The following is a 12,129-nucleotide window of genomic DNA, read 5'->3' as shown; positions in this document are numbered from 1 at the left end:
GTGCTTGTTTTCGAACGCAATCATTAAGTAATTTCGATTCATTCTGGATTTAAATAAGGTGCACTTGGTCTGTACTTGTTTTGAAACGAGTTTGTTTGTGTATCGTCATCATTAAGTAATTTCGGTTCATTCGAAATTTAATTTTTGGTTCATTCTAGATGTAATTTTAGTTCATTTCTGAATGAATTAATGTGTATTTGGTCTAGTTATTCTGCACAATTTAAAACTCTTTCTCCTCATCTTTTACTGCTTCTTCATCTTCTTATTTCATTTTGTGATAATTCTTCTTGTTTTACTATCTTAAGAGGAATAAAACCAAGAAAAAAGAAAAGAAAAATCAAACAAAGAAAAAACTCATAATGTTGCAAAATCACCAAGGAGAGGAAGAGGAAAAGAAAAAAATGCAGTAATAATAGGAGTAACAAAAGAATGACGATGAGGAGAAAACACGCGAAGAAGAAGGAACGCAAAGAAAAAGAAGAATGTAGAAGAGAAAAAACAAGAAAAAGAAGACAACGACAATAACATAAAGTCCCACACGTATAATTACGTTGTTTTAATGAAAGTAAATTTTATTGGTATTAAATCTACTTAATTAAATTTACATGTAAATAATGCTTGGATACATAAGGTATAAGATATTGAGTAATTCTCCACATACAAGTGATTTTCCATACAAGTCATACAAGTCATTTATAAACACGCCGTTTCACGTTTTTTTTTTTTGTGCCTCTTTTTCTTCTTCTTCTTTCTCCGTGCTTCTTTTTCCTCTTCCTCTTCCTCTTCTTCTTCTTCTTCTTCTTCTTTCTCTGTGTCTCTTTTTCTTCTCTTCCTCCCTCTTTTTTTATTGAAATTTCTTCTTCTCTTTTCGTTTTCTCTTTCTCCTTCATCAAAATCACCAGAAAAAACGAAGAAACATTATTCAAGGTACGTTTCTTGCCTTCTCTTTCTCCTTCTTCTTCTTCTTGCTACACGTTATTCTTCCTCTTCCTGTTCTTCTTCTTCATTTACGTGCTTTTCTCTTTGTTTTCTTTCTTTGTTATTCTCGATTTTCATTGTTTTTTGACATCAAACTCTGAAATCGTTTTTGAAGAAGAAGAAGCAGCAGCAGAAGATGAGGAGGAAAAAGAGAAAGAGTTATGAATTATGCATAAGGTGTACTTCAACGAATTTTGGGTGTATTTCTTAAAATTTTTGGGTGTATTTTTGTAATCCTTTGGGTGTATTTCTATAATTCTTTGGGTGTATTGATTTCAAGAAGAAATATACTGTCTCTCCTTATATTGGGTGTATTTCTTAAATCCTTTGGGTGTATTTCTTAAATCCTTTGGGTATATTTTTGTAATCGTTTGGGTGTATTTCTGTAATCGTTTGGTTTATTTCTGTAACTGTTTGGGTGTATTTCTGTAATCCTTTGGATGTATTTCTATAATCATTTGGGTATATTTTTATAATCGTTCGGGTGTATTTCTGAAGTTCCATCATCTTCAAAACAATTTCAAAGCTTGATTTCAGAAATCATGAAAATCGAAAAAAACAGAAGGAGATCGAAGGTAAAGAGAGAACGCTTTTCCATACAAATCATACAAGTCATTTATATTCACGCTTCTTCTTCTGTAACGTACGTGTTAGGCCCAACTTCTTCTTCTTCTTCTTCTATAATGCGCGTGTTAGACCCAACTTATAAGACTTGTAAACAAAAATGACTTGTATATGTAGCACTCCTCTAAGATATTTAGCTCTGATATTTTTTAAGATTTCTTTGCCTCTGTATTAAAAATGTGTAGGCATATTTAAAATGGGAAATGATCTATTATTACATATTTCAATAAATATTATATATTATATGTATTTAATTTAAAGAAAAAAAAATCCATATATCTTAACCAACTAACCAAGTTGCTTGTCCAGTTGAACTTCCTGTCAATCCCTGAAAGTTGAAAGCACCGTACCAAATTGCGAAAAGAAAGAATCCAAAATTCCTCCATCCCCAATCTTTCTCCGTCAAAGATCCCCTTCCATTCCCCAATCCGATAACCCACAACCCACAACCCATAACCCAATCATTCGCCTCTTCCGGGTCAATCCCGCAAATCCATAACAAACATAACATCCTTTTTATTCTGATTCACCCAACAAAAGAAGATAAAAGAAAAAGCGTCACTTGTTTTCGTCTTTGGTCGTTATTTTCATCAATATGGGAACTGAGACTTCATCAATGGACATTACGGAGCCGCTGGTTGTGGAGAAGAATTCGCCGTCGGTATCGGAGCACGTTCCGGAGTGGAAAGAGCAGATCACGATCAGAGGGCTGGTGGTGAGTGCGGTTCTTGGTTGCCTGTTCTGCATCATCACACACAAGCTCAATCTCACCGTTGGTGTTATCCCTTCCCTCAACGTCTCTGCGGGATTGTTAGGGTTCTTCTTCGTCAAGTCATGGACCAGTTTCTTGAGTCAATTAGGGATCTTCACTAAACCATTCACAAGGCAAGAGAACACTGTCATTCAGACCTGTGTTGTTGCTTGCTATGGCCTTGCTTTCAGCGGTAACTAACCCCTCTCTCTTGTCTTCCACTCTCTCAATATTTTCGGTCCAAGATTTCCACATAAAATTTCACGTCTACTATTCAAATTCCTCATCACTATACCGATTCTAGTGGCTTTATTGGTGATATTGTTTGAACATCTAGATCTAGAAGTTGTTAAAGAGACATTCAAGAAGATTCAAAATGAAAAAAAAGAAAAGAAAAGAAGAAAAGAGTAAAGTGGGTCCAATTCCATGTCAAAATTATGAACTAATAAAGTGGGTGTCAACGCCGAATATGATAATTTTACCTATTTTTTAATCACGGTCTTAGACTATTACTACGAATTTGATTAATGGAGGAATTATGACGGCCTATCTGAATATACTGTGGCTCAGTTCAATACCACTATGAAAGGGACAAACACTTGACCAATTAGAGCTTTTCAGCCATTTACGTTTTTTCCCCTCTTGTTTGGAGTCAAAGGGTGCTTGGTTTGCTTTGGTTTTTAGGTTATGGATTTTTCTTTTTCCTTAGGTATATTCTTGTGGATGTGATTGTTGTTGATGTTGGATTTTCACTTTTTTATTTATCTTCTCGTGTACGGTTCCGTCACAAGTCAATGCCCTTGAATCTTCAGAGGATCTTCGATGCTAGTTTTAATTTCAATTTCATTTAAAATTAAAAGTGAAATTTGTACTTCCAATACTTAGTCTTAATTCAATTAGAATTTTATATTATTTTTAATTATTTCATCAACATAATTATACGAGTTGCGAAATTTTATTGATTCTCTATGAAGGTGATACAGTATCTCTAAGGTGATACCGGTTTCATTTCATCAATCAATTCCAATGCAAATTTCAATTCTAAATCAATTCACTTATTCAAAGTATCAAAGGGATAATCTATTGGAGATGCTCTTACATTCCTTGGGAAAAGATTTTTTTTTTTTTTCAGTTTAAGATTCTATTTTTTATGATAAGTTTTTTTTTTTTTTTGAGGGGGAACAAAGAAAACCTCATTGAGCTTATTTAAGACAAAAATACACTACTATGAATGCTGTAATTTTGGCTAGAACTAGCATACTAAGGAGTAAGGGTTCATTATGGAATTGAATTTGAATCAAAAGAACTAAATCCCAATTATACTAGGAACTTTGTGAAAAGCTAGCTACCACAAAACTCATAAAATGTTATGGCAAAATGACAATGGAGGATAAAATGAATATGATCTATACAGGTTCACTGTTATCTTTGCTCCTTGGAATCCAGATGATGAGCTGTGATTTTTATAAATGAATCAAATTAATTGACAGGATAAATAAATGAGTGCTATAAAATAAAAATTTCATGCAAAAGAGTAAAAATGAACTAGGTTCACTGGGAAGTGCAGTTCTCTGGTTATTGTTCTTTTTGGGCTATGCCTTTGTTCTATTTGGTTCTAGTTGTCCTCTGTTAGTCTGTTTGAAACCTTTCGAGCTTAACATACAGGAGTCACTTCTATTTTTTTCACCATAAAATTCCATGTGCTAATGGCATAATGTCAACAGGGGGATTTGGTTCATCCTTGATAGCTATGGATGAAAGAACATATGAGCTTATAGGCCCTGACTATCCTGGTAACAGAGCCAAAGACATTATAAACCCAGGCTTGGGTTGGATGATAGGTTTCATGTTTGTTGTCAGCTTTCTTGGACTTTTTAGTTTGGTACCACTTCGTAAGGTAATCTATATTTATCACTATTATTACATTGGACTTTCCTGAATTACATTTATTTTGTTGTTGTTGTTTTTCTTTTCTTTTTTTATTTATCAAAAGGAAGCTTCTTTTAAAGAGGATGCTACAGGAAAATATTAGCATTGATTGAGTTAATATATTGAAGACTTTTTCCCCATTTAGTTTGGTACCATGTTTTATGGGTTAACTTGTATCTTGTTAAATTTAAACTATTCTCTCACTGGTTGTACTTTCTTAATTTAGTATCACATAACATATATGTTTTTCTTGATGAACTGAAACTAATAAGTTGAATTGGAGAACTAATGATTATGTTTTTGAGCTTTTCACTTTTTAAATGGCTTTTTATTTGAAAAACATTAAACAATAACAAAAGAACGCAACCACACAAAATTGGCATCATGATTATCTTATCATAATATATACAATGTATGATGAAAATATAATAAAAGAATATAACCTGATATGGTACAAACTTTGGTTATGAATTTTATGCATACTTAAAGGTCAAACTTCCTGTTTCTTTGTTTATTTAATTTTTTTGCTAATGCAACATGGGTCTGTGAACTGCAATTTCAGGTTATGGTCTTGGATTATAAGCTTACATACCCCAGTGGAACTGCAACAGCAATGCTAATTAACAGTTTCCATACAAAGACGGGGGCTGAACTTGCAGGGTATGCATTATAAGTTATGCTAATTTGACCGTTCAGAAGTTTTTCATTTTTTATGCCTTGCAGGAGCTCCTTAAAACTATTTAAACTCTTCTTCTGCAGGTTATTTTTGTCAATATTTTCTTCCTTTCTATTTTTATCGGTTTATTGTTTATGATAATCCTTACAGGAATCAAGTTCGGAAACTGGGGAAATATTTGGGCCTAAGTTTCTTCTGGAGTTGCTTTAAGTGGTTCTTCAGTGGTGTTGGAGATTCGTGTGGATTTGACAACTTCCCTAGCTTTGGTTTGACATTATTTAAAAACACGTAAAAACTCTTGTGATTTTGGCTTCCTTTCTCACGTTTCTAAATGCACTTTATCTTCCCCTCTTGCATATAGGCAGTTAGATCTGCATTTTTATTATTATTTTGATTCTATCATATTTTTTTGACACTATAAAATAGGCTACCAAAATAATTTTTCTCATGATGATTCTCTTGCTGTTTATGATGCACGGACTCTGACACAAGATATGACATCAGTACATGACATAGTATATATATATATAAAACTTTTTTTTAGTTAGTTTATAATAATATCTTGATATTTGATTGATATTAAACTACAAACTAGTTTGTTTAATATTTTTAATGTCTTTTTTTAATTATATAAACACTTTAGATTTTTTTGTATTAATAATTAATAATACATACTATTTCTAAACGAAATTTAAGAATATATGACAAGAATAATGTTGGATGCACTGACACTTTATCGTATTTAGGCATGTCTAAGAGCATCTGAAATTTTTTTTTTTACTATTTTCTATTAAGACACAGTTAGATTCGTAAGACACGCATGTCGGACGAGTGTTAGATGAGTGTGTAACGACAGGTCAGTGAGGGGATCTGTTAGGATATAAAATAATTCATGTGTTTCTATCTAACGGTTTAAGGACTTTTGAATAAGATGCTCCATGACACTTAATAAACCTGCATTTTCTTTGAACTATTCTGAAACATCTGCTTTAACTTTCCTTTGTGGTGATTCCTAGTTCTTAATTGCCCCTCTTGATCACTTATCAAGATATTCATAATTATTACCAGGTCCAAATTTTGTAGTAGTTAGTAGGTGAAATATTTATATACATAATTGGTAAATGATATGAGTATACTCTGGAATGAATGTGGAAGGTTCTAAGAATAAACCAAATGTTCAAATACTTATACAAGAATAACACTTTATCCCACTAGGTGGAGTCGGCGAATTGTTCAAATACTTATGTTGAATCCTTTTCATGCAGATTCTACTTTGATTTCAGTACAACCTACGTTGGATGTGGTCTTATCTGTCCTCACATAGTCAACTGTTCAGTTCTTCTTGGAGCTATTATATCGTGGGGTATTCTTTGGCCTTTTGTCTCCCAGCATGCTGGGGACTGGTATCCAGCTGACCTCGGTAGTAATGATTTTAAAGGTCTATATGGATACAAGGTAAGGCAAAGCAAATATCCTTGCAGAATACTGTGTAAGAGTAGGTCTGGAATTCTGGATTGGTTTTGAATAAAAGTACTTTATGTTGAATAATATTTCTTTTAACAAATAATTCATTAAAAACCATTTATTCTCGATTTTTTTTTCCTTAAAGAAAAGGTATTTTGTCAGCTTAAACAAAAATTATTTCATTAAATATTCTCATGCAGGATTTTCTAAATACTTCTAAATTTTGCATTAAATATTCTTTTAATCTTTTGTGCAGGTTTTCATATCTATTGCTCTTATTTTAGGGGACGGTATTTACAATCTTGTAAAAATTATACTGATAACTGTTAGGGAGATGTACAAGGCAAGCTCCAAAGAGACCAGCCTTCCAACTGTCACAGAGGTTCTTGGTGAGTACAACAAAGTATTTTCTAAAAAATTGTTTTAACAAGTAAAGAGGTTCTTGCACGCGTTCATTCCATTATGCCTATAAAATATTTGCATCACAGTCCCTTAGTTCTTGAACTATATGGCTGATTGACTGTTTGGCTCTGCATAAATAAAAATTAGGTTAGATTGTGGAAAATAAACAAATCGAATGCAGTTAATTTCAACTTAAAATCACGTCTGATTGTCAGCTTGCAGAGTTAGTCATTTGAAGGTGCAAGGGAATACATTATGTCATTTGTCCTTTAGTATTAATAGTTAGAGTGAAACCCCAAATTGGTTCCTAATTTCTTTTATTAGATGAGTTAGTCCCCAACAAAAGGGTTTGACAAATTGGTCTTTGATCTTTTAAAATTTTAGAAAAATTAGTGTGTAACAAAATAAATGGACAAACTAATCTGTTAGAGACTTGGGTATTATGGAGTGCTTAAAGTTATACATTAGATAGTATGAGATGTTTGATGTTATATTTAAAAATAGTGGTTTTTTCTCCTTAATAGCTAGCTTCTAAGATGTGGTTTCCACTTTCCTTAGATACTTAACAATGGTATTAGAGCCTTGGTTGTCGGCGTCATGGAAAAGTCTACCTATAGGTTGGATTAGGTGAATACCAATAGCCGGTAGCAAATGGGCTACCGCTGGGTAAGTGTTGATAGAGTAAAGCTGCCGTGGACGTTGGTTCTCTAGGGGCGGTGTATTGTTAGGGACTTGGGGATTATAGGGGTGCCTGAGTCCCATAGGATAGTATAAGATACTTGATGTTGTATTAAAGAGAGTGGTTCTTTCCCATTAATAGCTTGCTTTTAAGTGTTGGTTTCTCACTTTCCTTGAGTACATAACATATCACTTATCTTTTTAAGATTTTAGACAATTTATTCTCTCAACTATACTATGTTTGCGTGAAACTAAGGACTAAGTTGTCGCTTTTTACAACAATGGACTAATTTGTTTAATACTCTAAAAAGTAAGGACTAATTTTTTTTTTTTTGTTTTGGTGACTAATTTGTCCGATATAAAAATTGTTAGGAGCTAATTTGGGATGTCATAGTTTTTATTTTCCTCTTTGGATGCATGAGATTAGGAATCTTAATGATCTCTTGTTATATAGATTGGTCTGGCGTCTAATTACTAGTATAACGTATCGGCATGTGTTGCTTACTTGATATAATTCCGCCATGATTTGAGTTCAAATGGTTACTGTGGACTCAACTGTTTTCATATGCATTTTGTCAGATGATGAGAGTTCCCGGTTGCAATTAGAAGAAAAGAAGAGAGAGGAAGTATTTTTGAAGGACAGGATTCCTACCTGGTTTGCGCTGTCTGGTTACGTGGGATTGGCTGCAATATCCATTGGAACAATACCAATGATCTTCCCTCCTCTAAAATGGTACTTGGTTCTATGCTCTTACATCCTTGCCCCAGCCCTTGCATTTTGCAACTCTTACGGCTGCGGGCTCACTGACTGGAGTCTGGCATCCACCTATGGGAAGATCGGTCTTTTCATTGTTGCGGCTGCAGTCGGCCAAAATGGCGGGGTAATAGCAGGAGTAGCATCGAGTGCTGTGATGATGTCTATCGTTGCCACTGCCGCAGATCTCATGCAAGATTTCAAGACAGGCTACCTCACCCTTTCGTCGGCAAAATCCATGTTTGTGAGTCAGTTGATAGGAACAGGCATGGGATGTATAATTGCTCCCCTCACATTCTGGATGTTCTGGACAGCCTTTGATATCGGGTCACCTGACGGCCCTTACAAAGCACCATATGCAGTTATCTTCAGGGAAATGGCCATACTAGGTGTCGAGGGATTCTCGGAGCTTCCAAAGCATTGCTTGGCCATGTGTGGCGGTTTCTTTGCCGCGGCTATAGTTATCAATCTTCTAAGGGATTTGGTTCCCAAGAAGTACTCGCAGTATATCCCCATCCCAATGGCCATGGCAGTTCCTTTCTACATTGGTGCTTACTTTGCGGTCGATATGTTCATCGGAACTGTGATATTGTTTGTGTGGGAGAAGTTGAATAGAAGGGATGCCGAGGACTATGCCGGGGCAGTTGCGTCTGGTTTGATATGCGGCGATGGGATATGGACTATTCCTTCTGCAGTTCTCTCTATTATGCGAATCGACCCACCCATATGCATGTATTTCGGGCCTTCTGCGAGCAGCTAAATTAAGCAGCTTTCTGTAAGAGAATGAATGCTTTTCCGCAACACACCGTTCGAGGAAACACGCCGAGAATCCTGTCTGAGGTGGTCCAGCATTTGATTTGGATGCGGTTAAACACATGCTAATAGGCTCTTGGATCTTTGAAATGTTGTTTTATCGTCCTTGGGTATTTGTAAATATTGGAATGTACGATCACTCGGAGTGTCTATTTCATCTCCTCTCTAGTATCTCATCATTGCATGAGTGTCTATGTATGTAGTAAGTTGTGTGATTGTTATCTTGGGAAACAAGAACAGGAAAAAAGGAATTCAAGATGTTAAATTAAAACTAGTTTCATTATTGGAAGACAAGAAAATTAGTTTAAAATTATTTTATCTTGTATTTGTTAATTATTATTTATATTATTTTATATTCATTAATTATTGTTAGAATAATTAAGTAATACTAGTGTTTTTATTCATAATATTATTATGAGAATATAAATCTTTTAAAATTATGTTGATTTTGATATTATAAATTATGATACAAAAAATTTATAACATTAGACTATTTTTACAAAGAGGTCATAAGGAACAAAAGTCTTTATTGACTAAGATGATTAGGGTCTGTAAATAAAAACAAAATTAAATAATAAATTTTTTGGTTATTATTTTGATATGAAAGAATTTAATTTTTTACTAATAACTATTTTTAATATTCGTTATCTAAAATTTGAAAAAATTTAACATGTATATTTTTATATTTTTATATTTAATATGTATATTTTTATATTTATTTTTTGTAAAATAGAAAGGTAAAGAAAAATAGAGAATGAGAGAAAGAAAGAGAAAGATAAAGAAAAAGAATGATAAAGGAAGTTTATTAATTTTAAAAATTAAGAAAAAATTTATTTTAACAATTTTTTCTGTTAGAGAATTCTCTGATAATAATTTTTTTGCTTTCAAATCTTACTTTGTAAACCCACCTCACTTACATTACAATCCTCTTGGTTTTTCATTTGCTATAAACTTTGAGTTTTATAAGCCAGTTGTTATACATCGTTCTTTGTGCCCTTCTTATCTCGTTGATCTTCCTACTTTGGAAAAGAAAGGATTTGGCTATGTGAAAAACCTTGTTTTTTTGAACTGGAATCATCTATTTAAAATAAAAAAACCTGTTTACCTTGATTTTGTTCGTGAATTCTATGCTAACATGGGTTATCACAATGAAAACATTCACTCTTATGTTAAAAGGAGTGAATTAAATTTGAATAGGAAAACTATCAGTGAAACTCTAGGGTTTGATATTGGTGTTAATGCATATATTTCAGAAAAATGGGATAAAAATTTAGATCTTTGGTACCAAGATCCCTAACTTCTGCCTGTGAAAATATTTCTCTCATTGATGATCTCACTCCAATCCATAAAACTCTTGGTTCTGTTCATGCACAACTTCAATGGATTATAAATCATATATTTCTTCCTCAAAGCAACTCCTATTAGAGAGTTTCATTTTGTGACACATTAGTGTTGTATGCTATTATTATGAAAATTAAAATTTTTTTTGCTTATTTGATGATGAGGCATATATATGACTGTATAAACAGTGATAAGAATCTGTCACTTTTCTATGATATGTTTTTAACCTGTTTCTTTGAATTTATTGGTGTTAACCTGTCCAATGAGTCACTTGAAAATAGAAACTCTTACCTAAAAAGGAATGATGTAGTGAAACAACAAAAGAAAGGACTAATCAGATCTAAAAGAGTGGTTATTGATGTAGAAGAAGAAGAGTTTGATGACATTCTTCCTCAACCCACCACTGGAACATCTATTTTCACTAGACACAAATCTCTTCTATATGGTGTTATAAAGGATGTTACACAGAAATTCATTAACTTGTCCAATCATCTCATCTCTTTGAGCCAATAAGAGAGAAAGCTAGTTGTTCGCAATAAAAAATGCATTGTGCAAATCAAAGGATAGAGTTGCAGTGCTCTTGAAGTATGTGGACAACATTCATAAAGATGACACAATGGCTATTGATCAAGAAGAGCCACTGGATACTAAGGATAAAGGCTCTGATGCCTAGAAATGTCTCATGTTAAAAATGATAAAATTCTGTTGAACTTAGTTTTATGAGACAATTTGGTTTTAGCTACTGTTTTTCTTGTTTTTTGGATAACTGTAACTCTTAACTAAACGTATGCTACTTATCTGTTTATGTTGTCTTTGGCATCTAATATGTCTTTTGCAGGTTTGAACTGGTTACCCTTTTTCTCTCTTGATGACAAAAGGGAGAGTAGTATAGTCATGAATAGGATAGATTGATGGACAAATGATATATTTTGCTGATTAATTTACTCATCTTTAATGATATTCTCTTATATGTACTGCTAAAATGTTGCATATCAGTATATATATGTGTTGTTTGTGGCGAAGCTTATATTAATGGGTTATCTCTTGTGAAAGAAAGGAAGAGCAGATCAACATTTGAAATTGTATTGTAATACCCGGTCTAACCGAAATTAATTAAATAATAAGTTAAGGAGGAGCGAATATGGTTGGAAGATTTGGCAATTGGAATTTGATGATTTAAATATGATATCTGGATTCAGTGAATTTTTCCGAGTCGGAAGACATAGTTTTCTGCGTAAAAGCGCGCAGTGGAATTTTGACCGGCAGTACCGGCTGAGACCTGTCTGGTACTGTAGCTGAGAAAATTGATTATGAGTAAATAAGATTAAGAAATGAGGAATTATAATTAGGGGAGGTAGAAGTATTTGAAGTGCGATTTAGAGCGCTAATCTTAAAGGTTTTGGTCCAAAAATTGGGCCAACGGACAAAAATAAGTGAACTGGGCCTAAGTGGGCCCAAGACCCAACATATATAAACATTAGTTATGAGCATTTCAGCTCATTTTTACCCTAAAAGAGAGGTTGGGACGCTGAATTAAGAAGAGAGAAGAGAAGAGAGAAAACCTAACTCTCTTTGATCTTCAAACCACCATAACTTGAGCTACGGAGCTCCGATTGACGAGCCGTTTGCGGCCACACGTCGCTCTTCTCATCCTCTACAATTCTATCTAAGTTTTGTGGTGAGTATTCCATTCATCTCTGCCCAGTTTTCGAATTTCCC

The 12,129-nt window shown here is 33.6% G+C and overlaps 1 protein-coding gene across 1 annotated transcript; it reads left to right on the top strand.

Annotated features, from left to right (window-relative positions):
- The first annotated feature begins 1,904 nt into the window (after positions 1-1,904).
- LOC130934961 (probable metal-nicotianamine transporter YSL6) lies at positions 1,905-9,387 on the top strand. The gene is made up of 7 exons (XM_057864474.1): positions 1,905-2,546; positions 4,078-4,250; positions 4,845-4,942; positions 5,109-5,246; positions 6,224-6,413; positions 6,679-6,811; positions 8,082-9,387. Exons 1-7 carry the CDS (start codon positions 2,198-2,200, stop codon positions 9,014-9,016), a joined length of 2,016 nt encoding a protein of 671 aa, XP_057720457.1. The 5' UTR covers positions 1,905-2,197; the 3' UTR covers positions 9,017-9,387.
- Positions 9,388-12,129: the final 2,742 nt, after the last annotated feature.

This window comes from Arachis stenosperma, chromosome 6 (assembly GCF_014773155.1).
Source record: "Arachis stenosperma cultivar V10309 chromosome 6, arast.V10309.gnm1.PFL2, whole genome shotgun sequence".
In the NCBI taxonomy this organism is placed as follows: Eukaryota; Viridiplantae; Streptophyta; class Magnoliopsida; order Fabales; family Fabaceae; genus Arachis; species Arachis stenosperma.
This window is presented reverse-complemented; position numbering and strand designations above follow the sequence as displayed.

Excerpts from the sequence above, each read along its gene's own strand:
- LOC130934961 (XM_057864474.1), top strand. The coding sequence starts at position 2,198 with ATGGGAACTGAGACTTCATCAATGGACATTACGGAGCCGCTGGTTGTG. Across the intron at positions 4,943-5,108 it reads ACGGGGGCTGAACTTGCAGG|GAATCAAGTTCGGAAACTGG; the intron begins GTATGCATTATA and ends TAATCCTTACAG. Across the intron at positions 6,812-8,081 it reads AACTGTCACAGAGGTTCTTG|ATGATGAGAGTTCCCGGTTG; the intron begins GTGAGTACAACA and ends GCATTTTGTCAG.